The following is a 15,415-nucleotide window of genomic DNA, read 5'->3' as shown; positions in this document are numbered from 1 at the left end:
CCGTGCCGGTGACCGACCCGGAGCCGTGCTAACAAGGCCCGCGAGGTGCAGGCAGGTCGGCCCATTACAGCTGTGCTAGGGAGGATGTCGCTCACTCTGGGGCAGGACGAGTCTCGCTGTTGCCTTCTGCCCTGAGAAGGGAGAGACACTTGACTGGGAGTGAGAGAAACGTGTACAGGGCTGTTAATAGCCCTCCGCTGAGTGTGCAGTCCGATAGCACCAGGTGATCATTGACTCAGAGGGTCAAGTGCAGGCAGAGAGTGAGAGAGAGAAATGCATTAGCCTGCCATATTTATTTATTTATTTATTATTGTCTCTTTAGAAGAGTGTTTCCGTCAATGAAAGACAGAGAGAGAGAGTCTCCATGTTACAAAATGGATGTAGATAAACCAGTTATTTAAAATGACTCCCAGCTGAAGTCTTTGACAGATTGGCACTAGTATAAATGTTTACATGTATTTGTGAACCATGTTTACTAAACAAAGAACAAAGTCATGACCTATGACCATCCAGGATTCGTCCTTAACGCCTAATCTCTCTGCTTCACTTAGTTTAACACGTTAAGGCAGGAACGCGTAGCGGCTGGGATGCTAAGGTTAAGTGCAGCTCTACACAGGACAGACTGTCACAGGGACACGGGAGAGTCGAAAAGGAAAGCGTCTCGGAGCCCATGATGATGTGGAGAAGTCCAGAGTTGCCAGAACCTCATCTCTGGAACGAGCACCGATGGCGCCTATTCTGAATCGCATGGCGTATATGACTGTTGTCCTGATCACATGATGAGGTGATGGGGTGTGGTCAGACTATGGGGGTGTGACCATTATACAGGGGTGGGGCCATCATATGGAGGAACAGTGTCAGCAGATGGCCAAGTGGCAGGAAACCTGCCATGTTTGAGTCCTGACTGTCCAGTCTGAGTCAGCCCTCAGTCAGTCGGAAACGCTCAGGCCTCGGGGCTCATTACCTGCTCTTGGTCTTTGTGGGTGTCTCTCCAACTCTGCACGGGCATCCTGGGGTTTCCTCTGTTGCTCCTCATGCTTTGCAGACCACATCACACATGTTGACCTCTCCCGCCTCCCTTCACAGGGTGAAGCTCCAAGACGGTGTTGCATTTCTGGGGGCGAGACCCTGCAACCCCACACTGTGGATGGTCAGCCAGGATGTCAGGTCTGAAGGTCACAGGGTCGTGACCCTGCACTGCCGAAGGAAGGAGTCAAGCTATGGACAGAGGTTAGTCCATCGAAGGCATCTCCTCACAGACAAGTCGGCGTTCTGCGTCTCCCGCTAACTGATGTTTCTGGGTTTAACATTCATTAAAGGTGTGTTAGTCATGAATCAAGAAACACCACCTCTATCAATTAAGCAGGCAAACACAACACCATGAGTGATGCACTCTTTGGCCCCACCTTCCATTCCCGCCCACAAACACAAAGCCACGCCTCTAAGATCTACGGTGACCAGCAGAGGTCAATTACAGTTTTCACTTTCCAGTGATGGGGTAGGCAGGTTATTAATAATGCTGTGTTATTAAACGCATAGTTAGTATAAGTGAAGCACGTGGTAGCCGTTCTCTCAGGGCAGGAGAGTTTATACGTAGAAGTCTGGATCAATGATGAACATCAGGAGAAACTCCAACGCTGTTCTCCCCCAGCAAAGAACCGATTTATTCTACCGGAATAATTAGGAAGACTTCTATTGCATTTTATCAGACAGACTTATTATCTAATCATGTTACCCAAGTACACTAGAAGGTCTTCTTTGTATAGCAGTAGAGTTTGGCCACTCCTGTGTGGGCATGTGTGATTGTTAGTATTTACCCCAAAATGTGGTGTTAGTATTTTTACCCCGATATGCGGTGTTGGTATTTAACCCTGATATGCGGTGTTGCCTAATTTCTTGATGGTGAAATTAAAAATCTATAAACGCTTTTTGAATTTGGTTCCTAATGTTTATCTGATGTGAGAATACTCGAGTCATTTTTGGCTGTCAAATATTTCTTTGTAATGTTACTTGTTAACTGTGTATCAGTTACTTGTAACAGATATACTACTGACATCTAATGGGCATAATATAACTGATATATTAAAAGTATATAATGGACATGTAAGAATCCCAGCGAGAGCAGCCGTTAATCTGCTAATCTGTTCTCTGTGATGCCGGATGTCCAATCTGAGACCATCATGGGAAAGCTGCCCATGTTTTGACCTCGTAGCAGGAACGCCGTCCTTCCGGAACCGAGCTAAGAAAACACTGCGTTTGCAACACAAAGGCACAGACTGTTGACAGACGTTTTCATCCACTGTGATGACAGGCGAGTCATCGGGTAGAGGTGCTAGGATAAACACGCGCCGCTGAGGAGAGCCCCGCCAACCCCTGGCTGATTTGTTTAGGTCTCTCAGTGGAAGCATTTCGCCAGCCATCCAGAAATCCTCAGAAATGAGACAAGCGAGTGGCAGGGCTGGAAATCTGGGACGTGTTTCATTAGGTGCCCCCACCGAAGCCCGTCCGCACGCCGGACTGCGGCGAAGCATTCTTCGTTTGGGAGAAGTCAAAAGTGCGGTTCCGGCTGTAATTTTCACCCGCTTATATTAGCATTTTAATCCCTCGATCTGAGAGAGCCTCAGAAATAGTTCTGGCCGCTTCCTGTCTGTGTTTACTAGCTACCGTTAATCTCCCAGTGGCCCGGACGTGGCGAGAAGCTCTTTCTGCAGTAATTAAATGCAGAGTTGCAGTCTTTGTGTGCCATCAGGCTTTTAATCGCGCATTTGCATGGGTCAGGAAATAGCGTTAATGAACCGGGCTTTGCTCTGACAGGTGTAATTTTATGCATTAAAAGCAGATTGTCGGAGATCGCTAAACTGGAAAGATTAAGTCCAGTGCCATAAGGCAGCTCGGCTTACAAGTGTGGATGTGAAATACACAAGTAAACATATCAGTGAGCAGCAGCTCTGTGGGGACCTTCTGCAGAAAGCTCCGTATCTTCTCACGCACACTCGCTGCCTCTAAATGCTGAACGAAGTAAGAACTTTGCTTATGCTTAAGCAAAAAAAAAAAAAAAGCCTGACCGTTGACTTATTTATTTATTTTTTAAGCGACCTTTAAAAGAATGATCCAGAATTTTCTAATATCATATAATCTATTCTAAATATTTCATATTCTGCATCGAGTGCTGTGAAGTTTTCTCCACCACAACACGCTGATTCCAGTGAACCGAACCGTCTCCCGTATTACGTATTGGTGAGGATGAGAGATTGACGTGTCAGTGCTTACCTGTTCTCATTGACCACAAAGTTCCCACTCTGCCAGGGGAGGGCGGGTGGTTTAGCGGAAGAGCTTGGGGGCTTTCCTGATGCTCCTGCCTTTTTTTACCCCATCAGTCCACTTTCACTGGCACATCTCCAAGTGTGAAATTAAAGGATGTTACAGAGCTTTCCAGAGGGATGAACTAAACCAATCGTCCATGGTGGGATACTGTAACCATGGAAATAGAATAAGTGGACATTCGTTTGAAAGGTGTCCCCACTAAATCGGGAGCATTATTTTTTTTTTTTCCCCGACAGGGCTGTTTCAGGGAATTATCTGGCACCCGGTTTCGCCTCTCTTTAAATAAGAGTGGAAAAACCTTACTGTTGTGCGATCGTGCGGAAGGTTGCTTGTTACGCGGCACCTCCTACACGCCACGCATCTGAGATGAAGAAATGCCCTCTCCTGTTGGCAACGCAGCACTGCTAATTGCTAGCACCACACAACTATTTCTGCTCACGAACATGCGTGGCGCTCGTCTGCCTTAAAGTCCGCCGCGGTTTTAAAAAACGGGAACCTGCCGCCTCAGAGAAAGAAATTTGAGATTGAACTGAAGACCAAGGCAGGACTGCGGGAAATGAAGTGAGACGACAGGGCATTCGTGGCTCGCTTGAAACAATGTGTCTCTCTGCTGGACACCAGTGGGTTAACTGGGTCCGCTGAGACACCCCCACACAAATGAGCCGTCTCACGCCCCTGAGACAGCGAGACTGAGGACAAGCCTTCACGTCCACTAGCCTTCACTCATTTGTTTCTTATCTCTCATCTTCACGCATTTCTCCAGGAGATCTTCTCGCGCTGGATTTGTTCCTTGCCTTTTTTCCTGTTGCCCTGGTCACTGATAGAGGGATGAGGAGAGGTCTTTGGGTGGATGACTCTGTCTCTCTCACACCCGAGCCCTTATTATATTCTCGCCTCCTTTTCTCGGTGGGGGAAATTTGATTAGGTGTGCTATTACCTGTGGCAGACACCTCTCACCTGTCGTTTATGAGCAACACACCGATATAGAGCACAGCTAGGAGCCAGAGAGAAGGGGTGGGTGGAAGAGAGAGTGAAGAAGAGTGAAGAGTGAGGGAGCGAGAGAGAGGATGAGAGAGAGAGAAGGTAATTGAAAGAGAACAGAAAAAAAGAAGAATGTCAGATACAAGAGAAAACACTAGAGGGAAGAGGAGAGTGGAGCACATGAAAGAGCAGCGTGAGTGCCAGGGTCCAGGAGTAAGACCGTTTCTGTGAGAACCAGGGTCCAGGAGTAAGACTGTTTCTGTGAGAACCAGGGTCCAGAAGTAAGAGCGCATCTCTGTGAGAGCCAGGGTCCAGGACTAAGGGCGTCTCTCTGAGAGTGAGGGACCAGGAGTAAGACCGTTTCTGTGAGAGCCAGAGTCCAGGAGTAAGACCGTTTCTGTGAGAGCCAGGGTCCAGGAGTAAGAGCGTCTTTGTGTAGTTGGAGGCTTTGTCTGTTTTACAGGGTGCATATGTTGAACAAGTCTATTATGCAGACAGACTGTGTGTGTATACAAGTGTATAGTAATGTTGATTTTAGAGCTCACCTTCACCATGCTATACTGAGAGGCATTCAAGCATGCATATGTATACACACACACACACACACACGCACATGCACAGACATATGCTTACATAGACAAACAGATAAATACACCTACTCAAACATACTATACATACATACAACACAGACACACACTGAATGGTCATCTCCACTCCAACGCTACCCGATCTCCTGATCTGATCTTGTAATCTCCGGGTGACCCAAATTATAACTCACTTTTTGTTTGTTTCTTCTTAAATTAAGTGGTATCTGAACCCCTGAGGTGTGTGTTTATAATCAGTCCTGGACCTCGGCCGCTAGCGCTGTCTCCACGTCCTGTTTCTGGAGGGTCACTCGCCCAGCTGGCTGTTTTGCTGCCGTCTGCCCTGCCTGGTGGAAGAGTTATGGTTGATTTCTGCCTGAGTCATGTTTGGTCTCTGAGGGTAAAAGGCTCAATGTGGAACTAGATAGTGTTTCTCTTCTCAGACCAGCTGAGACGCTCTGGGTGACTGGAAACGCCCCGAGGATCGCCCTTAAACCAGAGACTAGGCACAGCATGCACAGATGTAGGCTGTGTGGGTGGAGGTGTGGGGAAGTTGGTTGGGGTTGCTTCTCCATAAACAGACACTTTTTTTTTCCCTTTTCTTCTCAGCTCCAGGCGGACGACAGCAATTGTCCGGCCGCACCGCGCCACTGACTGGCTTTGTCTTTTCTGCCAGAGTCAGTCCAGTTTCTCAGTGCAGGGGGATGTCGGCAAAGTCCAGATCTAAAAGCCTGCTCCAGCTTACTGTGCTGGACGGAAAATAAAAGGTGTCGGTTTTTCCACATGCTGCTCCTTCACTCAGACTCCGCTCCCTCCGGCTCCGGACGCCGCATTGGCCGACCCCCCACACACACACACACACACACACACACACACCCTGGCGCATTCTCTGGACAGACAGGGCCCTGGTGACTGGCAGGGCAGTGTGGAGAGCTCAGGTCATCGCGGCCATCCGACGACAGCGGTCAGAGGTCGGAGTGTGACGTCTTGATGCCGGAGTGGATGAAATGTGCGAGGGATCGATCTGTCGTATCCTTTAGCCTCCGGGCTCGGACTGGCGCCATCCGCACGGCCAGCTCCTCATCCGGACCTATTAGCCTGCGTTGTGATCACAGGGGTAACGCTCAAATAATTCACTCTGGGTGCTCAGCGGAGCGCGCTGGAGACAGCACGCTGGCCCGGTCCTGCAAAGCCCAGCTGCGTTTCAGGACCGGACAGCGCCTCGGGCTGTTGTCACAGCCATCACAGTGCATTAGTGCTGACGGACGCCGGCGTCCCCACGGCGACGGCTGGGAGCATTGGGATGAGCCGCCAGGCCCCTGTTCCGGCCCTGACTGCTTGAAGGAGCGATGGAAAGAAGCGCAAAGTTAAAGCTTAGAAAAGACAGAGCACGCATGCAGGAGCTTGTGCACCAGGTTCATGTGTCGTGTTGAGCTATGATATTACTGCTGAGAGAGAATAACAGCTGATAGAGACCCAGCATTTGTGTGTGTGTGTGTGTGCGCTCAGCAGCTTCTCCTCCGGGTTCTCTCATCGCATGTAAAATGCAAACAAAACAATTTGTTATCTGAGACCTGTGGAGAAAGCAATCGTTCTCTAACCAAGCGGAGGATAGCAAAAGACTCCTGCCAGGCAAAAGGGCAGGTGGCTTCCTGGGGGGGGGGGAATCCTGTAGACATGCAGCAGATGACTAGTTTATGGGGGTTTATGTTTCACATGATAAAAATATGGAGGTTTTTAGCTGGTGTGTAAATGCTCTTTAATCAAAGGTTCCATGTCCCTTATTTAGGTTTGGGTTCTGTCCCCAGATGAATGAACACACTGCAGATCTGTGTGTGTGTGTGTTTTCTCTTCTTGACCATTTGATTTTGTTTACTCATCCTGACATCTAATCTTTTGCAACACAGAAACACCCACCTGCCCTCCATTTCACTTACAGCACGAAAGTGTGTGTGCGCGTGTGTGTGCGCCGTGTGTGTGCGGCGTGTGTGTGTGCGTGTGTGTGCGTGTGTGTGCGGCGCGTGTGTGTGCGCGTGTGTGCGCGTGTGTGTGTGCGTGCGCATGTAATTTTGTTTTCTATGAACACACACTCTTACAGACACGTGCATTAATGTGTTTCACATTTAGAGGATATTTACCCTGCTGTTTCTGTTCTGTACAAAATGGGGGGAAGTGATGCAATCAGAGCGTGTGTAATGTTGCCCAATCAGTTGTGTTTCTAGTAGTGTTTCTAGGTGAGTTGTCCAATCAGAGCGTGTGTAATGTTGCCCAATCAGTTGTGTTTCTAGGTGAGTGTTTCTAGTAGTGTTTCTAGTTGAGTTGTCCAATCAAAGCGTGTGTAATGTTGCCCAATCAGTTGTGTTTCTAGGTGAGTGTTTCTAGTAGTGTTTCTAGGTGAGTTGTCCAATCAGAGCATGTGTAATGTTGCCCAATCAGTTGTGTTTCTAGGTGAGTTGTCCAATCAGAGCGTGTGTAATGTTGCCCAATCAGTTGTGTTTCTAGGTGAGTGTTTCTAGTAGTGTTTCTAGTTGAGTTGTCCAATCAGAGCGTGTGTAATGTTGCCCAATCAGTTGTGTTTCTAGGTGAGTGTTTCTAGTAGTGTTTCTAGGTGAGTTGTCCAATTAGAGCGTGTGTAATGTTGCCCAATCAGTTGTGTTTCTAGGTGAGTGTTTCTAGTAGTGTTTCTAGTTGAGTTGTCCAATCAAAGCGTGTGTAATGTTGCCCAATCAGTTGTGTTTCTAGGTGAGTGTTTCTAGTAGTGTTTCTAGTTGAGTTGTCCAATTAGAGCGTGTGTAATGTTGCCCAATCAGTAGTGTTTCTAGTTGAGTTGTCCAATTAGAGCGTGTGTAATGTTGCCCAATCAGTTGTGTTTCTAGGTGAGTGTTTCTAGTAGTGTTTCTAGTTGAGTTGTCCAATCAAAGCGTGTGTAATGTTGCCCAATCAGTTGTGTTTCTAGGTGAGTGTTTCTAGTAGTGTTTCTAGTTGAGTTGTCCAATTAGAGCGTGTGTAATGTTGCCCAATCAGTAGTGTTTCTAGTTGAGTTGTCCAATTAGAGCGTGTGTAATGTTGCCCAATCAGTTGTGTTTCTAGGTGAGTGTTTCTAGTAGTGTTTCTAGTTGAGTTGTCCAATTAGAGCGTGTAATGTTGCCCAATCAGTTGTGTTTCTAGGTGAGTGTTTCTAGTAGTGTTTCTAGTTGAGTTGTCCAATTAGAGCGTGTGTAATGTTGCCCAATCAGTTGTGTTTCTAGGTGAGTGTTTCTAGTAGTGTTTCTAGTTGAGTTGTCCAATCAAAGCGTGTGTAATGTTGCCCAATCAGTTGTGTTTCTAGGTGAGTTGTCCAATTAGAGCGTGTGTAATGTTGCCCAATCAGTTGTGTTTCTAGGTGAGTGTTTCTAGTAGTGTTTCTAGTTGAGTTGTCCAATCAAAGCGTGTGTAATGTTGCCCAATCAGTTGTGCTTCTAGGTGAGTGTTTCTAGTAGTGTTTCTAGTTGAGTTGTCCAATCAAAGCGTGTGTAATGTTGCCCAATCAGTTGTGTTTCTAGGTGAGTTGTCCAATTAGAGCGTGTGTAATGTTGCCCAATCAGTTGTGTTTCTAGATGAGTGTTTCTAGTAGTGTTTCTAGTTGAGTTGTCCAATCAAAGCGTGTGTAATGTTGCCCAATCAGTTGTGTTTCTAGGTGAGTGTTTCTAGTAGTGTTTCTAGTTGAGTTGTCCAATTAGAGCGTGTGTAATGTTGCCCAATCAGTTGTGTTTCTAGTTGAGTTGTCCAATCAAAGCGTGTGTAATGTGTGTTTAGTTTGCGATATATTTCTTTTGAAGCAATATGCAGCCTACAGAGCCACAGCAAAGCATTCTGGGACATCTGGCCCACAGCTTACAGAAACATGAACGTGTTTACGTCTTTACAAGTTCACTTTCTTTAATTACCTCCTGATTTCATAAACACACACATGCAATTACAAATCAATGTCTTGTTTCTACTACCCAGGACCTTGTCCTCATGAGCAAGACCTTTGTGTGAGTGTGTGTGTGTGTGTGTGTGTGAGTGTGTGTGTGTGTTTGAGCCACTCCTTCTTTCTTTGTCTCTCTTATTTCTCTCTCTCACACACACACACACACACACACACACACACACACACACACACTCAGGTGCGCACGCACACACATGCACACACGTACGCACACACACACATTGGTACATGTTTAATTGATTCAGTTGTAATTTGCAGTGAGGCTCATTAGCTTAGAAAATTTGAGAGGATAAATGTGGCTAAATGTTTCATACACACAGACACAGGCGCGCGCGCGCACACACACACACATGCGCGCGCGCGCACACACACACAGGCGCACACACACAGGTTGGAGAAAAAAGATGTGCTTGGAAAGACCAGTAACAAATCCTGGATGATGGTCAGAAATGGATCATATGTGCCAACAGCCTTTTTACAGACTTGGAGTGTTTCTAGTTGTTTCTCATTGAGTGTTTCTAGTTCTGTTTCTAGTTGATTGTTTGTTGTATATGCGTTTAACTGAGCTGTGTGTTCATCCCATCCTGAGTCAGAACATTCCAGACTTCCACGCTGGTGGGCTCTGCATCTATCATGTGGTATCTGGCACCCTGAGTGTGCGGAGCGTTTGGGCACAAGGAAGTCGACACATCCCCACGCCCCACATCTCCACACCCCACACCTCCACACCCCCAGAGCCCACACCGCTCCACACCTCCACACCTTCCCCACACCCACACTCCCAGACCTCCCAACCTCTGTGTAGCCCTGCATGGGTCAGTCTTAGAAACACAAGTCTTCTCGCACTTTCTCATGGGTGATTGCAATAGTCCCCTATGCAACGCTGTTGCCATGCTGCTGTCGCCATGACGCTGCTCCTGGTGGCTGCGACCTTGTCTCCTCTGCGGTCGGGTGGTCACGCTTCATTAAATGGCCTCTTAAGGACAGACGCAAAGACTGCACCAGTTCCAGCCTTCAGACAGAAGCAGGCTGTGCTGAAAATGGAGGTGTTGGTTCCTGCGTCTGTAGCACATTATGGTAATGGCGCCATGCGCTACGCGGTGGTGTGTGAAGTGTGATTAACACCCCTGTGACATCACTTACTGGGCAAAATCTCAGTGGCTAAAGGCCAAATGCTACACTTTATAAAAAGGGAGAAAGAAAGCAAGAAAAGCAAATGAAATGGTGCATTCATTTTGTGAGTTTCAGCTGCGGTACAAACGTTTCTGCACACTAAACAGCAGATATAAAGACACAATACACTCGGTAGACTTTGGACTTACATTTTACATTGTAAAATGGAAATTTGCCTTCGACAATTAAGAAATATCAGCCAAAGGAGAAAGAAGAGCGAAGCTCAGAAGGTAATTAAAGCTGCTCTGGGGGACTGATGGAGAGCCGACTGCAGATCTCGTCGGCGTTGGCCGCTGCTCTCGCTACGGCTGTACGGCTGCACGCTCTCATATGAAGGGCTGTTATTTGATTTGATTTATTTGCTATTTTTACTCTGCTGCTGCTCTTTCTGTTGTTGCCGTTGTCTTGGTTTCCCCCCCAGCAGGTTGGACCCTGGGAAGCCCCTCCAGATTCCCTCAGTAAACCCTTTCACTTCCCCCGTTTGTCTCTTGTGGCTTTTTCTCAGAGCCTCTGAGGTTCTGTCAGCAACAGTCAGTAAAGAACCATAACAATGTCCCTGAGTTAGTAAAGCCTGCCTTGCCTCTCTCTCTCTCGCTCTCGCTCTCTCTCTCTCTCTCTCTCTCGCTCTCTCTCGCTCTCGCTCTCTCTCTCTCTCGCTCTCTCTCGCTCTCGCTCTCTCTCTCTCTCTCTCTCGCTCTCTCTCTCTCTCGCTCTCTCTCTCTCTCGCTCTCTCTCTCGCTCTCTCTCTCTCTGTCCTGTCTGTCTTTGTCCATTGTGATCATTAGTACACATGTAAACACATACACAAGCAGATGAAGAATTTGAAAGCATGTCAAATGGTTTTGGTCATGTGTCTGTGTAGTAGAAGACACACACACTGCTTTGGCTGAGGGCTTAATCTGAACCTGAGGTGGACAACCTGCAGAAGCTCTCACTGCACACTCACTGCAGACTCACTGTACACTCACTGCACACTCACTACAGGCCCACTGCACACTCACTGCACACTCACTACAGGCCCACTGCACACTCACTGCAGACTCACTACATACACACTGCATGCACTTCCATCTGCATGTGCTACTCATTGGGAGACTTTACTGGGCAGAGCGGTGGAGGAAGTGAGTGCGTGTGTGTGTGTGAATGAGTGACTGACCGAAGGCTTAGAAATGTGTTTTTCAATGTGTTTATATCACCAGTATAGTGTGTGTGTGTTTGAATGTCTTTCAGTGCAGTGTGTGAATTCAGACTCTCCACAGCCGCTGTCTGTTCACCTCCTCCTTATAATAGTGTGATTAAGGACAGACTGCCTACAGCCTCTGTCTGTTCAGCATGACCAAATGAATAATTTAACAGAATATGAAGAGAATTAAGAATATGAGAATTATGCCTCCAGAATGCATCTGTTGCAGCGCAGTGTAGGTATTACATGTGTAGTGCAGTGTAAGTATTACATGTGTAGTGCAGTGTAGCTGTTGCATGGTGGTGCAGTGTAGGTGTAGTGCAGTGTAGGTGTTACATGTGTGGTGCAGTGTAGGTGTAGTGCAGTGTAGGTGTTACATGGGTAGTGCAGTGTAGGTGTTACATGGGTAGTGCAGTGTAGGTGTTACATGGGTAGTGCAGTGTAGGTGTTACATGGGTAGTGCAGTGTAGGTGTTGCATGGTGGTGCAGTGTAGGTGTAGCGCAGTGTAGGTGTTACATATGTGGTGCAGTGTAGGTGTAGCGCAGTGTAGGTGTTACATGTGTGGTGCAGTGTAGGTGTTACATGTGTAGCGCAGTGTAGGTGTTACATGTGTGGTGCAGTGTAGGTGTAGTGCAGTGTAGGTGTTACATGTGTAGCGCAGTGTAGGTGTTGCATGGTGGTGCACTGTAGGTGTAGCACAGTGTAGGTGTTACATGTGTGGTGCAGTGTAGGTGGTGTGCAGTGTAGATGTTACATGTCACAACAATAAAATGAGAACAGAAACAACAGAATTAGAATAAAATTAGAATGGAATTCAGTAGAATAAGATGGAACTAGAATATCACCCAAGAGAACATGAAATCTTAATCTTGTCACTCACACTTTTGTAATCTTTATATTGTTCTAACGACAAACATGGATACTTCAGCTTCAGAGGAAAAGTTTGTCCTCAGGAGGTTGCCGTAGGCACGTTGGTGTGCTAATTGGCTGAAATGAGATTTATTAGGTGGAATTAATTGATGAAATCAACTTGGCAGCACAAAATAATAGCAAGACTTTTACTTTTCAAAATAAGAGTAAGACATTTACTTTTCAAACTTCACTGATGAATTATTCTACTTCTGTAATTGCTGTAATTATTCTGTTTACTGAGGTTAGTTTTAGGTTTGTGTAATCAAGAGGAAATCACTTTTCTATAAGGGCCCTGCCAAAACATCCCACATGGAAAAATAAGAACATGCATGCACACAGAGAGAGAGAGAGAGAGAGAGAGAGAGGCGGGAGGGAGAGAGAGAGAGAGAGAGAGAGAGAGAGGTGGTGGGGGGAGGGAGAGAGAGAGAGGCGGTGGGGGGAGGGAGGGAGAGAGAGAGGCGGTGGGGGGAGGGAGGGAGAGAGGGGGGGGAGGGAGAGAGAGAGACGGTGGGGGGGGAGGGAGGGAGGGAGGGAGAGAGAGAGGCAGGGGAGGGAGGGAGGGAGGGAGAGAGAGAGAGAGAGGCGGTGGGGAGGGAGGGAGAGAGAGAGGCGGTGGGGGGAGGGAGGGAGAGAGAGGGGGGGGAGAGAGAGAGGCGGTGGGGGGGGGGGGAGAGAGAGAGAGGCGGTGGGGAGGGAGGGAGAGAGAGGCGGTGGGGGGAGGGGGGGAGAGAGAGAGGCGGTGGGGGGGGAGGGAGGGAGGGAGGGAGAGAGAGAGAGGCGGTGGGGAGGGAGGGAGAGAGAGGCGGTGGGGGGAGGGGGGGGAGAGAGAGAGGCGGTGGGGGGGGAGAGAGGGAGGGAGAGAGAGAGGCAGTGGGGGGAGGGAGGGAGGGAGGGAGAGAGAGAGAGAGAGAGGCGGTGGGGAGGGAGAGAGAGGGAGAGGAGAGGGGGAGGGAGAGAGAGAGGCGGTGGGGAGGGAGAGAGAGGGAGAGAGGGGGAGGGAGAGAGAGAGGCGGTGGGGGGAGGGAGAGAGAGAGGCAGTGGGGGGAGGGAGAGAGAGGGAGAGAGAGAGGCGGTGGGGGGAGGGAGAGAGAGAGAGAGAGAGGGAGAGAGGGGGAGGGAGAGAGAGAGGCGGTGGGGGGAGGGAGAGAGAGAGGCAGTGGGGGGAGGGAGAGAGAGGGAGAGAGAGAGGCGGTGGGGGGAGGGAGAGAGAGAGAGAGAGAGGGAGGGAGAGAGAGGGAGAGAGAGAGGCGGTGGGGGGAGGGAGAGAGAGAGAGAGAGAGGGAGGGAGAGAGAGAGAGAGGCGGGGGGAGGCAGGGGGAGAGAGGCGGTGGGGGGAGAGAGAGAGAGAGAGGCGGTGGGGAGGGAGAGAGAGGGAGAGAGGGGGAGGGAGAGAGAGAGGCGGTGGGGGGAGGGAGAGAGAGAGGCAGTGGGGGGAGGGAGAGAGAGGGAGAGAGAGAGGCAGTGGGGGGAGGGAGAGAGAGGGAGAGAGAGAGGCGGTGGGGGGAGGGAGAGAGAGAGAGAGGGAGGGAGAGAGAGAGGCGGGGGGAGGGAGGGGGAGAGAGGCGGTGGGGGGAGAGAGAGAGAGGGAGGGAGGAGGGAGAGCGCGCGCACATGTGCGGTGAGTAGAGAACACAGCTGTGCTCAGATGGTTGTTCTTGCAGAATGGACAGTGGTAACTAGTCTTTTAGCACGGTGTCTTGGTGGTTAGCATATTTGTCTCTCAGCTCTCGGGTATGTGGTTGGAGTCCCTGTCTGGGTGGAGTTTCCGCCTTCTCCCCGTGTCTGTGTGGTTGGAGCCCCTGTCTGGGTGGAGTTTCCGCCTTCTCCCCGTGTCTGTGTGGTTGGAGCCCCTGTCTGGGTGGAGTTTCCGCCTTCTCCCCGTGTCTGTGTGGTTGGAGCCCCTGTCTGGGTGGAGTTTCCGCCTTCTCCCCGTGTCTGTGTGGTTGGAGCCCCTGTCTGGGTGGAGTTTCCGCCTTCTCCCCGTGTCTGTGTGGTTGGAGCCCCTGTCTGGGTGGAGTTTCCGCCTTCTCCCCGTGTCTGTGTGGTTGGAGCCCCTGTCTGGGTGGAGTTTCCGCCTTCTCCCCGTGTCTGTGTGGTTGGAGCCCCTGTCTGGGTGGAGTTTCCGCCTTCTCCCCGTGTCTGTGTGGTTGGAGCCCCTGTCTGGGTGGAGTTTCCGCCTTCTCCCCGTGTCTGTGTGGTTGGAGCCCCTGTCTGGGTGGAGTTTCCGCCTTCTCCCCGTGTCTGTGTGGTTGGAGCCCCTGTCTGGGTGGAGTTTCCGCCTTCTCCCCGTGTCTGTGTGGTTGGAGCCCCTGTCTGGGTGGAGTTTCCGCCTTCTCCCCGTGTCTGTGTGGTTGGAGCCCCTGTCTGGGTAGAGTTTCCGCCTTCTCCCCGTGTCTGTGTGGTTGGAGCCCCTGTCTGGGTGGAGTTTCCGCCTTCTCCCCGTGTCTGTGTGGTTGGAGCCCCTGTCTGGGTGGAGTTTCCGCCTTCTCCCCGTGTCTGTGTGGTTGGAGCCCCTGTCTGGGTGGAGTTTCCGCCTTCTCCCCGTGTCTGTGTGGTTGGAGCCCCTGTCTGGGTGGAGTTTCCGCCTTCTCCCCGTGTCTGTGTGGTTGGAGCCCCTGTCTGGGTGGAGTTTCCGCCTTCTCCCCGTGTCTGTGTGGTTGGAGTCCCTGTCTGGGTGGAGTCTCTGCCTTCTCCCCGTGTCTGTGTGGTTGGAGCCCCTGTCTGGGTGGAGTTTCCGCCTTCTCCCCGTGTCTGTGTGGTTGGAGCCCCTGTCTGGGTGGAGTCTCCATGTTCCCTGCGTCTGTGTGGGTTTCCTCTTGGGTCTCCGGTTTCCTTCCACAGTCCAAAAACTGCTGTTAGGTCAAAGTTGCGTCAAATTTGAGATTCTAATAGTGTCCATGGTGCTCTGTCCTGGGTGTTGTCCTCTCTCCCAGTGGTGAACGTGTTCCTATATGAACTACTCATCTGTTGTGCTGAATATTCACAATTTTCATTTTTGTGAATTTGCGTGCTTCAGTGGTCCGATGGCGCGTTGTTTTTACATCTTCTCATCATCTTCCCTTTTTCATCTCTTTTCTGTCTGATAGTGCTCCTGTCTTTAGCCCCCCTCTCATTGTACTGTTGGAGAGGTGACGAGCGAACACACTTGCGAAGCGCCGGAGCCTTGGACGTGATGAACAGAACTAACCGAGGATGCCATTATGAACAGCACTGATCGACTAGAATAAATAAATAATAGGTTGAATAACAGAAACAGTCCAACCCATAACAGGACAAAGAACAGCCAG

General features: G+C 49.7%; 1 protein-coding gene across 1 annotated transcript in view; it reads left to right on the top strand.

The window, feature by feature from the left end:
• The window catches only part of LOC113581637 (transmembrane protein 132C), a 175,846-nt gene that overhangs the window by 102,550 nt on the left and 57,881 nt on the right, over positions 1–15,415 (top strand). The window contains exon 3 of the mRNA XM_035536530.2: positions 1,087–1,230. Within this exon, the coding sequence (XP_035392423.1) occupies positions 1,087–1,230 (144 nt within the window). The remainder of the gene's footprint in view (positions 1–1,086; positions 1,231–15,415) is intronic.

The sequence above is a fragment of the Electrophorus electricus genome, chromosome 20, assembly GCF_041902795.1.
Source record: "Electrophorus electricus isolate QZ-2024a chromosome 20, ASM4190279v1, whole genome shotgun sequence".
NCBI lineage: Eukaryota > Metazoa > Chordata > Actinopteri > Gymnotiformes > Gymnotidae > Electrophorus > Electrophorus electricus.
The sequence above is the reverse complement of the archived record's forward strand: the minus strand, read 5'-3'. Positions and strand labels throughout refer to the sequence as shown.